The 20939-nt window shown below is 40.2% G+C and overlaps 1 protein-coding gene across 3 annotated transcripts in view; it reads left to right on the top strand.

Annotated features, from left to right (window-relative positions):
• The first annotated feature begins 604 nt into the window (after positions 1–604).
• ZBTB11 (zinc finger and BTB domain containing 11) overlaps positions 605–20939 on the top strand; it is a 37636-nt gene continuing 17301 nt past the window's right edge. Inside the window, exons 1-3 of one of the 3 annotated variants that reach the window (XM_067739025.1) lie at positions 605–1154; positions 7630–7865; positions 8495–8726. In XM_067739025.1, the coding sequence (XP_067595126.1) occupies positions 845–1154; positions 7630–7865; positions 8495–8726 (778 nt within the window). In that variant the 5' untranslated portion in view covers positions 605–844. Of the gene's footprint in view, positions 1155–1488; positions 1560–1692; positions 1829–7629; positions 7866–8494; positions 8727–20939 lie in introns of those variants that run through there. The other 2 variants (XM_067739027.1, XM_067739026.1) reach the window with 2 other exon arrangements.

Genomic DNA, 20939 nt, shown 5'->3' on the forward strand with positions numbered 1-20939 from the left:
AAAACACTGCTAGCTGATCTTCCTCACTCCTTGCCAACATGACTACCTTCATAGGTAAAAAAATCGTCAATACATAAGCTGATCATTCCAGAAAAATGACTATTCCATGGGTAGTTAGGAACCAGCAGTCGCTTAGAAATTACATTAACTCCTATCACGGAGGGATTTAGATTTTATAACACTTAACTGGAAGCTACATTTCCATGTGAAAGGGCTTTCTTTGGTCTTACATCCAGTGGCTAATATTATACTAGGGGCCTCAAAATCTGGCGCTTTTATGTTGTCGGGTGTCTCAAAACGTAGGCGGGGTCAGAAAGACTCCTTTACACCTTGGGGTATTTCCGACGGGATTAACAACTGCCCACCACCGCCTCCTACACGTGCTCAGATCCTGGGAAAGAAGGGAAAAACAAAAAGGGAAACTGCCAGGACTTAAGATGTCTGCTCAAAACCACTTCGATTTCCCAGGAAGGGCCTACCCGCTACCAAAATGTCCGTCCGCAGTCCTAACGTCACTTGGTCGGCTAGATCAAGCTAGAAAGCCATTGCGCTCCAATCAGGTCTTAGCCCCCTCACCCACTGCCCTTGATTTGCGTCACTTCCGGTGGTGCAGCAGCCATTTTGTCAGTCGCCAGCGGATCCCGCGCGCTGGAGAAGTGCAGTTCCTCTTGGTTACCAACTCGTCAGTTCTCCCTCCACGGTGCGGGCGCCCTCGAAGAGCACTCACCACAGACACAGCCAGTCCTCCCTACAGTGCCGCCACTGCTGTTGCATCCGCCCGGAACTAGTGCGCTGTCTTCCTCCCTTGCCACTGACAGGCGCCCTCGGGGAGCCGCCGTCAGCGATGTCAAGCGAGGAAAGCTACCAGGCCATCCTGCGCTACCTGACGAACGAGTGCGAGCCGTACGCGCCGGGCACCGAGGGTAATGTCAAGCGTAAAATCCGCAAGGCGGCCGCCTGCTACGTGGTGCGCGACGGAACGCTGTATTACCAGCGGAGGCAGCGGCACCGCAAGACCTTCGCCGAGCTGGAGGTGGTGCTGCAGCCCGACCGGCGCCGGGGGCTTATCGAGGCTGCGCACCTGGGCCCGGGCGGCACTCACCACACCCAGCATCAGACCTGGCACGACTTGTCCAAGACGTACTGGTGGCGAGGTAAGACCTCGCCCGCGGTAAGGGGGGAGGGCGGGCGGCTTGCTCCCAGAAAAGGCCCGCAGCCAGAGGCGGGCCTGTCTGGGCACCCGCGAGTGTGAGGGTCCGGCACCCTCCTCCCGGACGCCGCTCGCGGGCCCAGCCTAGCCCGTGCCCGGCGGCGGAGCAGCTGCCAGGCGGAGCCGAGAGGGTGGGGGACGCGAAAGGAGCCGCACTTCCCACAGGAAGGAGGCCGGGGAAGCTGGGGGCGGGCCCTGGCCCGGGGTGGGGCGAAGGGGGCTTCGCCGGGGGCCGGCCCAGCCGCGGGGAGGGGCCGGGACGCGCGGGGTGCGCTGGGCCCGCCTCCTTCGGCGGCGCGGGAGGCGGTGGCTTCTTCCCTTTGCGGACGCTTTTGGGCGGCCGTTGCAGGTGCAGTGTGTGTGCGTTTAAAAATTCTGTTTGTGCGGATGGTTTGGGAGCGGCGCGGTCCGCCCAGAGCCCGGCCGCTTTCTGCAGTGCGTTCCGCTAGGGTGTTGGCCAGCGGGTTTGAGCTTCTGCTGATCCGCTTGCCGGGGTTCCTCTTTGTGCTACTGCGGCGTGAATAAGGAATCATACAGTTGTGTGCAGAAGTGATTTCGAGTGACTGTGTGGAAACAGTCATTTGAGCCTAGTTTTTAGGACAAGAATTTTAAAAGCAGGTACTCTCAATTCTGGGTATTTTAATATTCTTCCGTTTGCCGTAGTGAAGAGCGATTTGGACACTGTGAGGCACTGTGTATACCCCAGAAAAGATGAGGTTTCTGGGACTGTTATGGTTCGGGAGTGTGGCTTTAAAGTTTGACTCCTTGGGAACCAGGTTAGGGAAGGAGAGAAAGGGTCCTTCGGGTTTTTGTTTTTGTTTTTTACCGTCCTCACTCTCCAAAAAGTTGATGAATATTCAAATCGTTTATAATTTGTAAAAGTTTGCAGGCCTATAGAATAGGTTTCGTCAGGAACGATTCCGTATGGTTCTGCAGAAATTAACTTATGGAACTTAATCTGTGAGTAAGGAGGTTAGACTACTGAATATGAACTTTTCTGGACAGGTCTTTTTGCATCTTAAATAATTTTTTCGTGTTTTCAAAAACAGTCCAGCTCTCTATATTCTTCTTAAAAGCTTTTCCTTATTTTATATTTTAAACCAATATCTGACTTAAATTCCTATAGCGACATGACTGAAGGGTAAATATGGAGTAATTGCTGCATTTTGTTAGGATTGATTTGGTCAGACATAGTTTTGTTGAACAAATGTCTCAGGTTTAATATTTTATGACATGTTAAAACGATAATTATAGCTAAAGATAACACGGATCAAGCTTTTACATGCAGGCATAGTGCTGAGCACTTAATTTATTTTTACATAGTATTTAATCCTCATCAAACCTTGTAAGATGGAAATATTTGTCTCTGTTTTACAGATGGGAAAACTAAAAGCACCAGGAGCTGACCTTTGGGATTTCAAACTTTCCTTAATCACTATTATATGGTGCTAAATGGGCTTAGTGTTCAGAATTTTCCTTCCCTAAATTGATTATCTGTGAGTGATAATCTAATCCAGTATTTTGTTTGTTTGATTTTTGTTTTAGTGTGCAGTGTCTTAAAAGACAAAAAAAAAAAAAAAAAAAAAAACCTGGGACTGTGTTGATGTTTATTTTTTTTAATGAGAGATACATTTGTGGATAAGTAGACTTTTGAAGTCCTTAAATGTCCAGAACAGCTGTTCTCTAAATTTGGTACTAAACCCCTGAACAGGGAGGCCCTGAGATCCTTTCAGAGAATCCCCAAAGTCAAAATTATATTCATAATAATACTAAGGTATTATTTGCCTTTTTACTTATTGTATCACAAGTATACAGTGGCGTTTTCCAGAGACTACATGACATGTGATAATATGGCAATAGATTGAATGCATATATGATAATCTGTCTTCTGTTAAACCACGCATTAAAAAGACTTGCAAAAGGGGCTTCCCTGGTGGCGCAGTGGTTGAGAGTCCGCCTGCCGATGCAGGGGTCACGGGTTCGTGCCCCGGTCCGGGAAGATCCCACATGCTGCGGAGCGGCTGGGCCCGTGAGCCATGGCCGCTGAGCCTGCGTGTCCAGAGCCTGTGCTCCGCAATGGGAGAGGCCACAACAGTGAGAGGCCCGCATACCGCAAAAAAATAAAAAATTTAAAAAATTTAAAAAAAATAAAAAAAAGACTTGCAAAAATGTAAAGTAGCACACTTTTCTCACTAATTTTTTTATGTTTTGGTAAATAGTATTTTTCGTATAAATGCTATTTTTGTTAATATGTAATGGGTTTACGATACTATTTTATATCATTATTTTTATTATTTTAATATTTTTTCATTTAAAATGAGAATTCATAGCATCAGAGAAGTTTGCCCTCGATTATTAGCTATTCATTTTGATGTTTATTACATTAACACTTTGCTCATTTTACTTGTTTGTTATAGGCCTATTAAAATTATCAACACTGGGGACTTCCCTGGTGGTTCAGTGGTTAGGACTCCACGCTTCCACAGCAAGGGGCGTGGGTTCGATCCCTGGTTGGGGAACCAAGATCCCGCATGCTGCTTGGGACTGCCAAAAGGAAGAGAAAAAAAAAATTAACAACGCTGCATAGACAGAAAAATAAACATTCTTGGACCTGGAACTGATAGCTGATAAAACATTCTTAACTGTCAGTTTTTAATGTGTCATACACTACAAATGGACCCTTTTTATAACAAACATACTCCAAAGCCCTGTAGATGTTTATCTGGGAATTAATAAGATCTAATCAGTGTAGATGCCAAGAAAAAAACGATTCCAAAGTCAGGGGTAGTTTACTGGGATTTATTATTTATGCTGCTTTTTCTAGAATGTTGCCATCATAAGCAATGCCATTATATCCTGGTAATCAAGCAAGTTTGTAGCAACTTCACTTGTTTGAGCACAGTGAAAAACTGGCTCAGTGCCTAAAGTTGACATATAGCAAATTTATTTCAGAACGTAAAATGTTAGTAGATAGTCTCACCCTCTCAACCCCTTATTTTATCCTGTATTATAGTTGTATGCTGGAGTTTCAAAATAAATGACTCTCTCCCCTGCCTCAGTCAAATGCTGACTTACGGGGATCTACAATTAATGCAAAATGTGAAGAGAAAATTAAATTAGTAGGAAAAAAGATTAAACTACGAAAATTATGTAATAGGTTAAATTAGCCACCTGCAGAGGTTCCTACCCTAAGAACTGATTTGTTTTATGGGGATAAATTGATGCTGACATTATCTAATCTAGAAGAGGAGGGTGTAATTTCTGAAAACCCAGCAAGAACTGGGTCTATGTTAATACAGCTATAACTGATCACTTTGTAACCTCTTTGAAAAAAAAAATCTGAATGACTAATATGTGTGGAGAAATAGAAATAGGAGCCACTATTCTCTGGGCCTCATCACTGATAGGGAGGGAGGGAGGTTCTTGAACAGCTAACAGGAGCAAATTGTTCAATTTGGCAGATCTCCGGAGTAAGGGTTCTCAACCCTGGACAGTTTTGCCTCCCAGGGAACATCTGACTATGTCTGGAGACAATACTGGTTGTCATAACTGGTGGTGGTGTTTGAGGGGCTGCTCTTGACGTCTGGTTAGGTGGAGGTCAGGAATGCTCCTAAACATTCCACAGTGCACAGGACAGGACAGTCTACCCACCTCTCCCTGCCCCACAAAAAGAATCATCTGGCCCAAAATGTCAACACTGCTGAGGTTGGAAAACGCTGCTCTAGAGTGAGAATCTGTTCCTCGAGTTGTTTTATCAGAGGTTGTTTACCCACTAAGTCTATGCTCAGTAAAGAACCTTTTAATGCTAATTTGGTATTTTATGTGGACTTTCTTTTTGGGGGGAGGGGCTGCATTGGGTCTTCGTTGCTGCGTGCGCTTTCTCTAGTTGCGGCGAGTGGGGACTTCTTTTGGTTTCAGTGCACAGGCTTCTCATTGTGGTAGCTTCTCTTGTTGCGGAGCACAGGCTCTAGGCGTGCAGGCTTCAGTAGTTGTGGCATGTGGGCTCAGTAGTTGTAGCACATGGGTTTAGTTGCTCCGCAGCATGTGGGATCTTCCTGGACTAGGGCTTGAACCTGTGTCCCCTGCATTGGCAGGTGGGTTCTTAACCACTGTGCCACCAGAGAAGTCCCCTATGTGGACGTTTTTATGGAGGTTGACCATTGAGCATCATTTAATGCTTACGTAGTAGTTACCTTGTCTCAGACACTGTTCAAAGTGATTTATAAATATTAATATTTTATCATTATAACATGCTGTGAAGGTAAGTGCTCTTATCCCCATTTTGGCACAGAGAGGTTAGGTGACTTGGACATGGTCACAAAGCTAGTCAGTGGATTCAAATTTTCCTGCATAAAGTAATTTCTACCCCTTGTGGTAATTACCCACTCTTAAAATAGTAAGTTAACTACCTTTACACATTTATGTCTTTTCAGTGATTAATTTGAGTCAGATTCTTTCAGCTTAATCAGCTCTGGGCAAGCTAAAGAGGTCAGGTTCATGAATCTGTAAAGCTAGATTTAAGATGCATCCCATCAAAACACTAACACTAGAGTTAAAGAACTCCTAAAATATGATAGGATGATTTTTTTCAGACAGTTGATCGACTGTCATACATTAATATCTTTTTTTCTATAAATTTATTTATTTTTTTATTTTTGGCTGCGTTGGGTCTTCGTTGCTGTGCAGCGAGCGGGGGTTACTCTTCGTTGTGGTGAGTGGGCTTCTCATTGCAGTGGCTTCTCTTGTTGAGGAGCAAGGGCTGTAGGCACACGGACTTCAGTAGTTGCGGCACGCGGGCTCAGTAGTTGTGGCGCTTGGGCTTAGTTGCTCCGCGGCATGTGGGATCTTCCCGGACCAGGGCTTGAACCTGTGTCCCCTGCATTGGCAGGCGGATTCCTAACCACTGCACTGCCAGGGAAGTCCCGAGAATATAATTTTCCGAATTCATTAGTCCAGTGTGTACTTCTTTTAGTAAGTATGGGATATCATACAATTTGAGGAATATTGCTTAAATACTATCTGAAGGTTGATGTGCAAGTAATTTGGTATAATTTATCATCTTGAAACTCTTTTCAGGAATTTTCTATATACCTCTGTATCATTTTAGCTAATTAACAGCCTTTTCATTGGCATTTTACTTGGGGATTGTGGGGGAAGAAGTTTCTGTCACAGGGATTGATAAATGTGTTCCTGGGTAAGTAGCATAGTATCCTGAAAGTCACATGACTTCTGGAGGCCCACTTATGCAGTTTACTAGGTGTGACTTTGGACAGGTTACCTCTTAGGGCTTCATTCTCCTTGTCTGTAGAATGGGAATTAATTGGTCCTCCCTTACAAGTATGATGGAGAGGGGGGAGTGTGTGTTAAGTGTTCCTCCCTGCTTCCTACCCCATCCCAACATATTGAGTTGAAAGTTGAAATTCAAGGAGCTTCCCTGGTGGTGCAGTGGTTGAGAGTCCGCCTGACGATGCAGAGGACACAGGTTTGTGCCCCGGTCCGGGAAGATCCCACGTGCTGCGGAGCGGCTGGGCCCGTGAACCATGGCCGCTGAGCCTGCGCGTCCGGAGCCTGTGCTCCGCGACGGGAGAGGCCGCAACAGTGAGAGGCCCGCGTACCGCAAAAAAAAAAAAAAAGAAAGTTGAAATTCAAAGTAGGGTTTTATGAGTGGCTCGTATATAATCAACTTTTGATAGATTGTGTATACTGTTATTTAATAACACTCTAAAAGCTCATAGCTTTCAAAGACAAGAGATATATTTTACACTCATTACAAGTTTTGGTTGTGGTCCTTTTCAGGTTGCAGATTGGCTCCACCTGTTTTTTTCATCTACATTTCAGGCTAAAGGGCAGTATCCATCTGGAACATGCTGCTCTTTGACAGAGGGGACATAAGTCAGGGAACCGATGGGAAACATTGCTTCTTAAAGCTTCTGGTGACACATGGTATCCATCATATTCATTCATATTCCATTGGCCAAAGCTAATTGCATGGTGAAGCCTGATGGTAGTAGGGTGGAGAGTTATTAGCGTGAACCACATTATTATATTACTGTTTATGAAGGTCAAAAACAGTTGAATATTGGCAATTTCATATAGTTCCTATTGCATGAGTGAGTTGAAACTCACATGGAGATGGATGGTGCTACATAATCGTACAGCGAGTAAATGAATAACTAAGAGTGAACAACAAAACAGTCTACTTCGGCATGGAGACAAATTGTCATTATAACATATCTTTGAAAAAATGTATCTTAAATTCTAAATAATTCACTCTACATACTTTATGGGCATGTGTGTGTCTGTATACATGCACTTGAATATACATTAGTATACACAGATTAAATAATGAACAGTATAATCTTCAGTTTTCACATGAGAGCAGTATTAAATTTAACTAGTTAATTTTTGTTTCATTGTAGGTATATTAAAGCAAGTCAAAGATTACATTAAACAGTGTAGCAAATGCCAGGAGAAACTAGATCGATCCCGTCCTATATCAGATACTTCAGAAATGTTGGAAGAATTGGGACTAGACCTTGAATCTGGAGAAGAAAGTAATGAATCAGAGGATGACCTGAGCAACTTTACTTCGCCTCCAACTACAGCTTCCAAGCCTGCAAAAAAGAAGCCAGTATCCAAACATGAACTTGTATTTGTAAGTGGAACTTTCCATTCAGCTTAACATTGGTAACTAGTGTGTTAGTATTTATAGTCTTAACTGAATTTTTTCTTAAACCACTAAAACTGCTTCCCTTTTGGCACTGTCATTGTCATGTTGTTATATGCCCTAAAAGTTTGCTAATACTGCCTCTTCCTTAATCGTAAGTATTCCTGTTGTTTCTTCTCATCAGAATGTAACTTGTTGGTTTGTTGTTAATTACTCCTCCTCTCTTCTTTTTAATAGTATATTGGTACAGGTAGACAGAATACATTTCTGGAAGCAGTCTCTGGGTCATGCAGCAAGGTAAAATTAAGCTGACTAGGTCTTTGTTTTTTGCCTGCATTAGTTTCTTATATCATCAAATAAATTTCTGACTAATAAGAGGAGGCAGCAAGAAGTGAGATGCAGATTTTCATTGGGTCAAGTAGAATGAACATAGCAGAAGATAGTGAGAACAACGTATCTTTTTATTGAAATACATAGGTAATAAAGAATATCAGGTTATTTCTTCATATTAGTGGAATCTTTTACAAGGGAATAATGTGTCTTGTTTTAAATTCTGTTAAGGGTAAAAATACAGATGATATGTAATGCAACTCTTGGTCTCAAACTTATTTTGATAGGTTGATACCAAAGGAGTGGTGAAACGTTCTTCTCCAAAACATTGTCAGGCTGTCTTAAAACAGCTGAATGAACAGAGACTCTCTAACCAGTTCTGTGATGTTACTTTGTTAATTGAAGGAGAAGAGTACAAAGCTCATAAATCTGTTCTGTCAGCTAATAGCGAATATTTTCGAGATCTTTTTATTGAAAAAGGAGCTGTTTCCAGTCATGAGGCAGTGGTGGATCTTTCTGGTAAGAATTTTCTGATATTCTTGTTTTTTGTTAATAAGTATATACTGGAAGAGGGGTGTGTATATCTTACAAACTCAGGTTTTATGCTCAAGTGAGAGAAGCCCACTTACAGAAACAGACTAAGCTGAACTGTAAGGTCCTTCCTTTTAGTAGGGTTTCCAAGATAGAGTTATGAAAAGGCTGTCATTTCCTATCACTATCCGTTAGCGGAGATGATTGTAGCAGTAGTAGAATTTCTGGGATTTACACTGTTAAAAACAGTTTGAGAGAAATCCATAATTGCACCAGTGTTATTACACTAAGTAAATATATTACTTTAAAATTGACTGCCTGAATCTTATGTTGTGCAACATGAAATTGTAGAGCACTTATGTAGGTCTGTTGTTTTTCATTTTTTAAGATTAATAATCGTCATTCATTAGATTCGATAATCAAATTGTCAATATAGAATAATCAGAATTCCAGATGTGGTTTTTTCGTTTCTTTGGGGCTGCTGCTGTTGTTGTTATTATTATTAAATGAATAATTTGACTTTCTTTTGGCCTCACTAGAATTTATGTATTGGCTTAGGAGTCAACAAATGAAAATTTAGGAAGCATTAAAATAGGTAACCTTATTTATACATTTCCTCATAATATTAATTTGCTGTAATTCTTGAATTACTGACACCACTGTGTGAAATGTCATTTCCCCTTTCTTAAACAAAAAAATGACTTTATCCAGATATATAAATACTTACCTAGTTAACCACTGATCCTTTTCTACCTTATACTTGTTAAAACTCACCTTCTCTGGAAAGACAAATTCATATATTTTTCCTTAACAGTAGCTATATGTTTAATTACTAAAAAATATTTCTGAAGCATCCATTGTTTGCAAGGAACTGGCCTGGGCTATGGGGATACGGTGGTGAACAAAAACTTTTACAGAGCATAGAGTTGCATTACATCCTAGATTCGTGATATTTACTTTGGTGACTCAGAGGAGAAAATACATCTTATTCTGGGCCATCTGAATAATAAAACCTATCACAAGTGTAGTCTTGATGTGGTAGCTTTGGAATTTTTTCCTTATCTTTCATGCATCTTTTTTTTTTTTTTTTTTTTGGCGGTATGTGGGCCTCTCAGTGTTGTGGCCTTGGGCCCAGCCACTCCGCGGCATGTGGGATCTTCCCAGACCGGGCACAAACCCGTGTCCCCTGCATCGGCAGGCGGACTCTCAACCACTGCGCCACCAGGGAAGCCCCTTCATGCATCTTTTATGCATCTGAAGCAGAAAGAAGAGTGTGTTGCTCTTTTCCAGTTTCTCAGCAGCTTATAATAGCAAATGAAATGTCTGCCCCCAAATAACTGCAGCACAGCATTCTATTATTCCAACAAAATATCTCATTTATTCTTCATTCTATATGCTTATTTTTATATATTGTTCAGCAAATATGGTGTAAACCAATAGCAGGTGAAGTAGACATTGTTAAAAATTTTGTTTGATTTTTAAATATTTAGTAGACTAATTATAAAATATGTGTCATGTATAAAAAAGCAATGATAAATGACATCTGTTTTCTAATTACCTAGTTTAATGGTTGTTGAATTCATCAGTATTTTCCTTTATGTTGTTTATGCTTTAAAAAAAAATTCTTCCCTACTCAGTCGTAAAGATATTTTCATATACTGCCTTATAGTTTTCCTTTCATATTTAACTTTTAATCTATTTGGAATTTTTTTTTTGATGGTGTGAGATAGGTGTTTGATTTCATTTTTTCCCATTTTGTTTCAGAACCATTTACTGAAAACTCCCTTCTCTTCCTACCCATCAGCCATGCAAATTCTCTTAAAAAACACATTTTCACATGTTTGGTACTGATTATAAGCTTTTTTCCAGTCTATTGGTTGTCTCTTCTCACACTATTATTGCTTGGTCTTAATGACCTTAGCTTTATAATAATGAGAGTCTCCCACCTTAATTATTCAGGTGGGTCTTAGTTATCCATAACTCTTTGCTGTTCCATATAAACTATTAAAGCAGCTTGTCTGCTTCCATAAAAAGAAGAAAAATGTATTTTGTTAGGGATTACATCGAATTAATAAAGTTTTAGAGGTTTTTCCATAAAAGTCTCACACATCTTTTGTTAGATTATTCTAAGGTAGTTTATACTTTTTGATACTACTATAATTTGTTTTCTTAAAATTATATTATTTCTGATTTATTTTTGGTAACTGTTGATTCTATATACAGTAGTACTGAATATAGAATCAACAAAGTAGTACTGTATATAGAGTACTGTATATAGTAGTACTGTATATAGAATCAACAAAGAATCTATAGATAAATGTCTGACTACTAGTCATTCAGACATTTATCTATACTCTTTGAGATTTTCCATATAAAACAAATACTGAATATATTAATATATTATCTGCTAATAGTAATTTTTTTTTCCCTACCTTTCCAGTCCTTATATTTTGAACTTTTTTTTTCTCACTTTACAGTGCTGTTTAGGACTTCAAAAGAACCCCAGCAGTTAAATAGAGGTAGTGATAGAGGGTTCATTTATTCCCATGGTAAAGAAAGACATGGGAATGCTTTTTTTTCTTTTTTAACCATGAAGTATATTATTTGGTGAATGTTTTAAATAGATAACCCTTTACCCCCTTTAACATTAAGGAAATTCCCTCTGAAATAGGTGTGGACTTACCACATACTTTTTCTGTATCCGTTGAGACCATCTTTTTTTCATTAACGTGGGAAATTACATTGGTTTACTAATGTTAACTCAATTTTTCATTCCTGAGATAAATCCAGTTTAGTCATAATATATCATCTTTTGAACAAACTGCTGTGTTTGGTTTAGAATGCTAATATTGTTAGACTGTTTCCAAGTGTATTCATGAGTAATTTTCCTTTTTCACACTGTTTCTGTCATGTTTTGATATCAGAGTTGGTTTAGTCTTATAGATTGTGTATTCCCTCCAATTTTTTACATTCACTGAAGTAGTTACTATGAGATTAGAATTATTTGTTTCTTGAATTTTTGGTAGAATGGTGGCTAAAATTGACTGGACTTTTGGGGGAAGATTTTTAGGTACTAATTCGACAAGTTTAATGGTTAGGGAATTCTTTAGGTTTTCTATTTCATCTTGAGTAATTTATAGAAAGTTTTGCCATAATATGTCCATTTCATCTAAATTTTCAAGTTTCTTGGCACAATTTTTGTTGTTGGTGGTGGTGGTGCCACGCGGCCTGTGGGATCTTAGTTCCCGACCACAGACTGAACCTGGACCCTCAGCAGTGAAAGCGCAGAGTCCTAACCACTGGACTGCCAAGGAATTCCAGCACAAAATTTTTTAATATTCTCTTCTAAATGCCTCCAGTGACTGTAGATTTGTCTCTTTCATTCCTTCTGCCTTCTCTCTCATTTCTGAATTTTTTTTACTAGAGGTTTACTGACTTTTTAAAAAAAAAGTTGGCAGACTATAACTTGTAGGGTGGCCCACTGCCTGCTTTTGTAAATAAAGTTTTATTGGGAGACAGCCACACCCATGTATTTATATATTGTCTGTGGCTGCTTTTGAGCTTACAAGGGCAGAATTGAATAGTTGCTACATAAACTAGTGACCCACAAAACCTAAAATATTTGCTTATCTTGCTCTTTACAGAAAAACTCTCCTAAGCCCTATGCCAAAGCATAATTTTTTAAATGTTAAAAACCTAACTTTTATGCAAATACTATAGTACAAGGTTTTATATGATTAATTTAGGAAACGAGTAAGATGTTAAAACTGTTTCTAATAGAATTCTGAAGAAAAGAATTGTATATATTGTCTTTCAACCAGAGAAATGAATTTGCTCAAAATGAGTTTGCTAACAGATTGGTTAATACTCTATAGAGAAATAAACTGTAAGTTTTGGAGTTATATTTCCTACCCTGATAGAAAAAGCTTCTTAATCTTTCACATTTCATTTGCATTTGCAATTACTTTTCTGTAAATTAATTTTTAGAGTTATAAAATAATCTAGTCAATAGCAGTCAATCAGTGGTGCCTGCTCAACACTACTTTTTTAAAAATTTTATTTATTTATTTTGGCTGCGTTGGGTCTGTTGCTGCGCGTGGGCTTTCTCTAGTTGCAGCGAGCAGGGGCTACTCTTTGTTGCGGTGCGCGGGCTTCTCATTGCAGTGGCTTCTCTTGTTGTGGAGCACAGGCTCTAGGCACACAGTCTTCAGTAGCTGTGGCATGCGGGCTCAGTGGTTGTGGCACATGGGCTCTAGAGCACAGGCTCAGTAGTTGCGGCACACGGGCTTAGTTGCTCCACAGCATTTGGAATCTTCCTGGATCAGGGCTTGAACCCGTGTCCCCTGCATTGGCAGGCGGGTTCTTAACCACTGTGCCACCAGGGAAGTCCCTCAACACTACTCTTAAAGAACACCTGACTACAAGGATATATTATACAGAACAGAAAATATAGCCAATATTTTACAGTAACTATAAATGGAGCATAACCTTTAAAAATTGTGGAACACTATGTTGTATACCTGAAAATTATGTAATACTGTACGTACACTGTACCTTGATAAACAAAAACCCAATATTTTTGCCTGATAACCAAATTTTTCTTTATTGAAGTAGAGTTGGTTTACACTGTTGTGTTAATTTCTGCTGTACAGCAAAGTGATTCAGTTATACATATATATACATTCTTTCTTTTTTTTTTTTTTTTTTTTTGTACGCGGGCCTCTCACTGTTGTGGCCTCTCCCGCTGCGGAGCACAGGCTCCAGACGCTCAGGCTCAGCGGCCATGGCTCACGGGCCCAGCCGCTCCATGGCATGTGGGATCTTCCCGGACCGGGGCACGAACCCGTGTCCTCTGCATCGGCAGGTGGACTCTCAAGCACTGCGCCACCAGAGAAGGCCCCTATACATTCTTTCTTAATTCTTTCCATTATGGTTTATTACTGGATATTGAATATAGTTCCCTGTGCTATACAGTAGGACCTTGCTGTTATCCATTCTACATATAATAGTTTGCATCCGCTAACCCCAAACTCCCACTCCATCCCTCCACCACTCCCCCTCCCTGTTGGCAACTACAAGTCTGTTCTCTATGTCTGTGAGTCTTTCTGTTTCGTACACAAGTTCATTTGTGTCATATTTTAGATTCCACTTAAAACTGATATCATATGGTATTGTCTTTTGCTGTTTGACTTACTTCACTTAGTATGATAATCTCTAGGTCCAACCATGTTGCAGCAAATGGCATTATTTCATTCTTTTTTATGGCTGAGTAATATTCCATTGTATATATATGTACCACATCTTTATCCATTCATCTGTCAGTGAACATTTAGATTGTTTCTATGTCTTGGCTATTGTAAATAGTGCTGCTGTGATCATAGGGGTGCATGTATCTTTTTGAATTATAGTTTTGTGTGGATATATGCCCAGGAGTGGGATTGCTGGATCATATGGCAACTCTATTTTTAGTTTTTTGAAGAACCTCCATACTATTTTCCATAGTGGCTGCACCAATTTACATTCTCACCAACAGTGTAGGAGGGTTCCCTTTTCTCCACACCCTCTTCAGCATTTGTTATTTGTAGACTTTTTGGTGGTGGGTGGGGCGGTGGCACAGCATGGCTTGCGGGATCTTAGTTCCCTGACCAGAGATTGAACCAGCAGCGGTCCTCAGCAGTGAAAGCACAGAGTCATAACCACTGGACCGCCGAGGAATTCCCATTTGTAAGCTTTTTTTTTTTTTACATCTTTATTGGAGTATAATTGCTTTACAATGGTGTGTTAGTTTCTGCTTTATAACAAAGTGAATCAGTTATACATATACATATGTTCCCATATCTCTTCCCTCTTGCGTCTCCCTCCCTCCCACCCTCCCTATCCCACCCCTCTAGGTGGTCACAGAGCACCAAGCTGATCTCCCTGTGCTATGCGGCTGCTTCCCACTATCTATCTATTTTACGTTTGGTAGTGTATATATGTCCATGCCACTCTCTCACTTTGTCACAGCTTACCCTTCCCCCTCCCCATATCCTCAAGTCCATTCTCCGGTACGTCTGTGTCTTTATTCCTGTCTTACCCCTAGGTTCTTCTTGATATTTTTTTTCTTAAATTGCATATATATGTGTTAGCATATGGTATTTGTCTTTCTCTTTCTGACTTACTTCACTCTGTATGACAGACTCTAGGTCCATCCACCTCATTACAAAGAGCTCAATTTCGTTTCTTTTTATGGCTGAGTAATATTCCATTGTATATATGTGCCACATCTTCTTTATCCATTCATCTGATGATGGACACTTAGGTTGTTTCCATCTACTGGCTATTGTAAATAGAGCTGCAATGAACATTTTGGTACATGACTCTTTTTGAATTATGGTTTTCTCAGGGTATATGCCCAGTAGTGGGATTGCTGGGTCATATGGTAGTTCTATTTGTAGTTTTTTAAGGAACCTCCATACTGTTCTCCATAGTGGCTGTACCAATTCACATTCCCACCAGCAGTGCAAGAGTGTTCCCTTTTCTCCACACCCTCTCCAGCATTTATTGTTTCTAGATTTTTTTGATGATGGCCATTCTGACTGATGTGAGATGATATCTCATTGTACTTTTGATTTGCATTTCTCTAATGATTAATGATGTTGAGCATTCTTTCATGTGTTTGTTGGCAGTCTGTATACCTTCTTTGGAGAAATGTCTATTTAGGTCTTCTGCCCATTTTTGGATTGGGTTGTTTGTTTTTTTTGTTATTGGGCTGCATGAGCTGCTTGTAAATTTTAGAGATTAATCCTTTCTCAGTTGCTTCATTTGCAAATATTTTCTCCCATTCTGAGGGTTGTCTTTTGGTCTTGTTTATGGTTTCCTTTGCTGTGCAAAAGCTTTGAAGTTTCATTAGGTCCCATTTGTTTATTTTTGTTTTTTATTTCCATTTGTCTAGGAGGTGGGTCAAAAAGGATCTTGCTGTGATTTATGTCATAGAGTGTTCTGCCTCTGTTTTCCTCTAAGAGTTTGATAGTTTCTGGCCTTACATTTAGGTCTTTAATACATTTTGAGCTTATTTTTCTGTATGGTGTTAGGGAGTGATCTAATCTCATACTTTTACATGTACCTGTCCAGTTTTCCCAGCACCACTTATTGAAGAGGCTGTCCTTACTCCACTGTACATTCCTGCCTCCTTTATCAAAGATAAGGTGACCATATGTCCGTGGGTTTATCTCTGGGCTTTCTATCATGTTCCATTGATCTGTCTTTCTGTTTTTGTGCCAGTACCATACTGTCTTGCTTACTGTAGCTTTGTAGTATAGTCTGAAGTCAGGGAGCCTGATTCCTCCAGCTCCGTTTTTCATTATCAAGATTGCTTTGGCTATTCGGGGTCTTTTGTGTTTCCATACAAATTGTGAAATTTTTTGTTCTAGTTCTGTGAAAAATGCCAGTGGTAGTTTCATAGGGATTGCATTGAATCTGTAGATTGCTTTGGGTAGTAGAGTCATTTTCACAATGTTGATTCTTCCAATCCAAGAACATGGTGTATCTCTCTATCTATTTGTATCATCTTTAGTTTCTTTCATCAGTGTCTTACAATTTTCTGCATACAGGTCTTTTGTCTCCTTGGGTAGGTTTATTCCTAGATATTTTACTTTTTGTTGCTATGGTAAATGGGAGTGTTTTCTTGGTTTCACTTTCAGATTTTTCATCATTAGTGTATAGGAATGCCAGAGATTTCTGTGCATTAATTTTGTATCCTGCTACTTTACCAAATTCATTGATCAGCTCTAGTAGTTTTCTGGTAGCATCCTTAGGATTCTCTATGTATAGTATCATGTCATCTGCAAAGAGTGACAGCTTTACTTCTTCTTTTCCGATTTGGATTCCTTTTATTTCCTTTTCTTCTCTGATTGCTGTGGCTAAAACTTCCAAAACTTTGTTGAATAAGAATGGTGAGAGTGGGCAACCTTGTCTTGTTCCTGATCTTAGTGGAAATGCTTTCAGTTTTTCACCATTGAGGACGATGTTGGCTGTGGGTTTGTCATATATGGCCTTTATCGTGTTGAGGAAAGTTCCTTCTATGCCTACTTTCTGGAGTGTTTTTATCATAAATGGGTGTTGAATTTTCTTGAAAGCTTTCTCTGCATCTATTGAGATGACCATATGGTTTTTCTCCTTCAGTTTGTTAATATGGTGTATCATGTTGATTGATTTGCATATATTGAAGAATCCTTGCATTCCTGGAATAAACCCCACTTGATCATGGTGTATGATCCTTTTAATGTGCTGTTGGATTCTGTTTGCTAGTATTTTGTTGAGGATTTTTGCATCTATGTTCATCAGTGATATTGGCCTGTAGTTTTCTTTCCTTGTGACATCCTTGTCTGGTTTTGGTATCAGGGTGATGGTGGCCTTGTAGAATGAGTTTGGGAGTGTTCCTCCCTATGCTATATTTTGGAAGAGTTTGAGAAGGATAGGTGTTAGCTCTCCTCTAAATGTTTGATAGAATTCACCCGTGAAGCCATCTGGTCCTGGGCTTTTGTTTGTTGGAAGATTTTTTTTTTTTTTTTTCAGTACGCGGGCCTCTCACTGTTGTGGCTTCTCCCGTTGCAGAGCACAGGCTCCGGACGCACAGGCTCAGTGGCCATGGCTCACGGGCCTAGCCGCTCCACGGCATGTGGGATCTTCCCGGACCGGGGCACGAAGCCGTGTCCCCTGCATCGGCAGGCAGACTCGCAACCACTGCACCACCAGGGAAGCCCTGTTGGAAGATTTTTAATCAATTTCAGTGCTTGTGACTGGTCTGTTTATATTTTCTATTTCTTTCTGGTTCAGTCTCAGAAGGTTGTGCTTTTCTAAGAGTTTGTCCATTTCTTCCAGGTTGTGCATTTTACTGGCATAGAGTTGCTTGTAGTAATCTCTCATGATCATTTGTATTTCTGCAGTGTCAGTTGTTACTTCTCCTTTTTCATTTCTAAATCTATTGATTTGAGTCTTCTCCCTTTTTATCTTGATGAGTCTGGCTAATGGTTTATCAATTTTGTTTATCTTCTCAAAGAACCAGCTTTTAGTTTTATTGATGTTTGCTATCATTTCCTTCATTTCTTTTTAATTTATTTCTGATCTGGTCTTTATGATTTCTTTCCTTCTGCTAACTTTGGGGTTTTTTTCTTCTTCTTTCTCTAATTGCTTTAGGTGCAAGGTTAGGTTGTTTATTCGAGATGTTTCCTGTTTCTTAAAGTAGGATTGTATTGCTATAAACTTCCCTCTTAGAACTGCTTTTGCTGCCTCACATAGGTTTTGGGTTGTCGTGTCTCCATTGTCATTTGTTTCTAGGTATTTTTTGATTTCCTCTTTGATTTCTTCAGTGATCAATTCGTTATTAAGTAGTGTATTGTTTTGCCTCCATGTGTTTGTATTTTTTACAGATCATTTCCTGTAATTGATACCTAGTCTCATAGCGTTGTGGTCAGAAAAGATAATTGATACAATTTCAATTTTCTTAAATTTACCAAGGCTTGATTTGTGACCTAGGATATGGTCTATCCTGGAGACTGTTCCATGAACACGTGAGAAAAATGTGTATTCTGTTGTTTTTGGATGGAGTGTCCTATAATATCAGTTAAGTCCATCTTGTTTAATGTATCATTTAAAGCTTGTGTTTCCTTATTTATTTTCATTTTGGATGATCTGTCCATTGGTGAAAGTGGGGTGTTAAAGTCCCCTACTATGAATGTGTTACTGTCGATTTCCCCTTTTTTGGCTGTTGGTATTTGCCTTATGTATTGAGGTGCTCCTATGTTGGCTGCATAAATAGTTACAGTTGTTATATATTCTTCTTGGATGAATCCCTTGATCATTATGTAGTGTCCTTCTTTGTCTCTTCTAATAGTCTTTATTTATTTATTTTTTTTTGCGGTACACAGGCTTCTCACTGTTGTGGCCTCTCCCGTTGCGGAGCACAGGCTCCGGACGCTCAGGCTCAGTGGCCATGGCTCACGGGCCCAGCCGCTCCGCGGCATGTGGGATCTTCCCAGACCAGGGCACGAACCCGTGTCCCCTGCATCGGCAGGTGGACTCTTAACCACTGTGCTACCAGGGAAGCCCTAATAGTCTTTATTTTAAAGTCTACTTTGTCTGATATGAGAATTGCTACTCCAGCTTTCTTTTGGTTTCCATTTGCATGGAATATCTTTTTGCATCTCCTCAGTTTCAGTCTGTATGTGTCCCTAGGTCTGAAGTGGGTCTCTTGTAGACAGCATATATATGGGTCTTGTTTTTGTATCCATTCAGCTAGTCTGTGTCTTTTGGTGGGAGCATTTAATCCATTTACATTTAAGGTAATTATTGATAAGTATTGTTCCTATTCCCATTTTCTTCATTGTTTCGGGTTTGTTATTATAGGTCTTTTCCTTCTCTTCTGTTTCTTGCCTAGAGAAGATCCTTTAGCATTTGTTGTAAAGTTGGTTTGGTGGTGGTGAACTCTCTCAGCTTTTGCTTGTCTGTAAAGGTTTTAATTTCTCCATCAAATCTGAATGAGATCCTTGCTGGGTACAGTAATCTTGGTTGTAGGTTTTTCTCCTTCATCACTTTAAATTTGTCCTGCCAGTCCCTTCTGGCTTGCAGAGTTTCTGCTGAAAGATCATTAACCTTATGGGGCTTCCCTTGTGTGTTACCTGTTGTTTTTCCCTTGCTGCTTTTAATATGTTTTCTTTGTATTTAATTTTTGACAGTTTGATTAATATGTGTCTTGGCATGTTTCTCCTTGGATTTATCCTGTATGGGACTCTCTGTGCTTCCTGGACTTGATTAACTATTTCCTTTCCCATATTAGGGAAGTTTTCAATTATAATCTCACATATTTTCTCAGTCCCTTTGTTTTTCTCTTCTTCTTCTGGAACCCCTATAATTCGAATGTTGGTGCGTTTAATGTTGTCCCAGAGGTCTCGGAGACTGTCCTCAGTTCTTTTCGTTCTTTTTTCTTTATTCTGCTCTGCAGTAGTTATTTCCACTATTTTATCTTCCAGGTCACTTATCCATTCTTCTGCCCCAGTTGTTCTCCTATTGATCCCTTCTAGAGTATTTTTGTTTTTTTGTTTGTTTTTGAGGTATGCGGGCCTCTCACTGTTGTGGCCTCTCCTGTTGCAGAGCACAGGCTCCGGATGCGCAGGGTCAGCAGCCATGGCTCACGGACCCAGCCGCTCTGCAGCATGTGGGATCTTCCCGGACCGGGGCACGAACCTGTGTCCCCCGCATCGGCAGGTGGACTCTCAACCACTGTGCCACCAGGGAAGCCCCCTTCTAGAGTATTTTTAATTTCATTTATTGTGTTGTTCATCGTTGCTTGTTTCATCTTTAGTTCTTCTAGGTTCTTGTTAAATGTTTCTTGTATTTTCTCTATTCTATTTCCACGATTTTGGATCATCTTTACTATCATTATTCTGAATTCTTTTTCAGGTAGACTGCCTATTTCGTCTTCATTTGTTAGGTCTGGTGGGTTTTTATCTTGCTCCTTCATCTGCTGTTTGTTTTTCTGTCTTCTCATTTTGCTTATCTTACTGTGTTTGGGGTCTCCTTTTTGCAGGCTGCAGGTTCATAGTTCCCGTTGTTTTTGGTGTCTGTCCCCAGTGGCTAAAGTTGGTTCAGTGGGTTGTGTAGGCTTCCTGGTGGAGGGGACTAGTGCCTGTGTTCTGCTGCATGAAGCTGGATCTTGTCTTTCTGGTGGGCAGGTCCACGTTTTGTGGTGTGTTTTGGGGTGTCTGTGGACTTACTATGATTTTAGGCAGCCTCTCTGCTAATGGGTGGGGTTGTGTTCCTGTTTTGCTAGTTGTTTGGCATAGGTTGTCCAGCACTGTAGCTTGCTGGTCATTGAGTGAAGCTGGGTGCTGGTGTTGAGATGGAGATCTCTGGGAGATTTTCACCATTTGATATTATGTGGAGCTGAGAGGTCCCTTGTGGACCAGTTTCCTGAAGTTGGCTCTCCCACCTCAGAGGCACAGCACTGACTCCTGGCTTCAGCACCAAGAGCCTTTCATCCACATGACTCAGAATAAAAGGGAGAAAAAGTAGAAAGAAAGAAAGAGAGAAAGAGAGGAAGGAAGGAAGGAAGGATAAAAGAAAATAAAGTAAGGTAAAATAAAATAAAGTTATTAAAATAAAAAAATATTTTAAAAAAAATTTTTAAGTAGAAAAACAAACAAAAAACTGGTCGGATAGAAC

Source organism: Pseudorca crassidens, chromosome 5 (genome assembly GCF_039906515.1).
Source record: "Pseudorca crassidens isolate mPseCra1 chromosome 5, mPseCra1.hap1, whole genome shotgun sequence".
Taxonomy (NCBI): Eukaryota; Metazoa; Chordata; class Mammalia; order Artiodactyla; family Delphinidae; genus Pseudorca; species Pseudorca crassidens.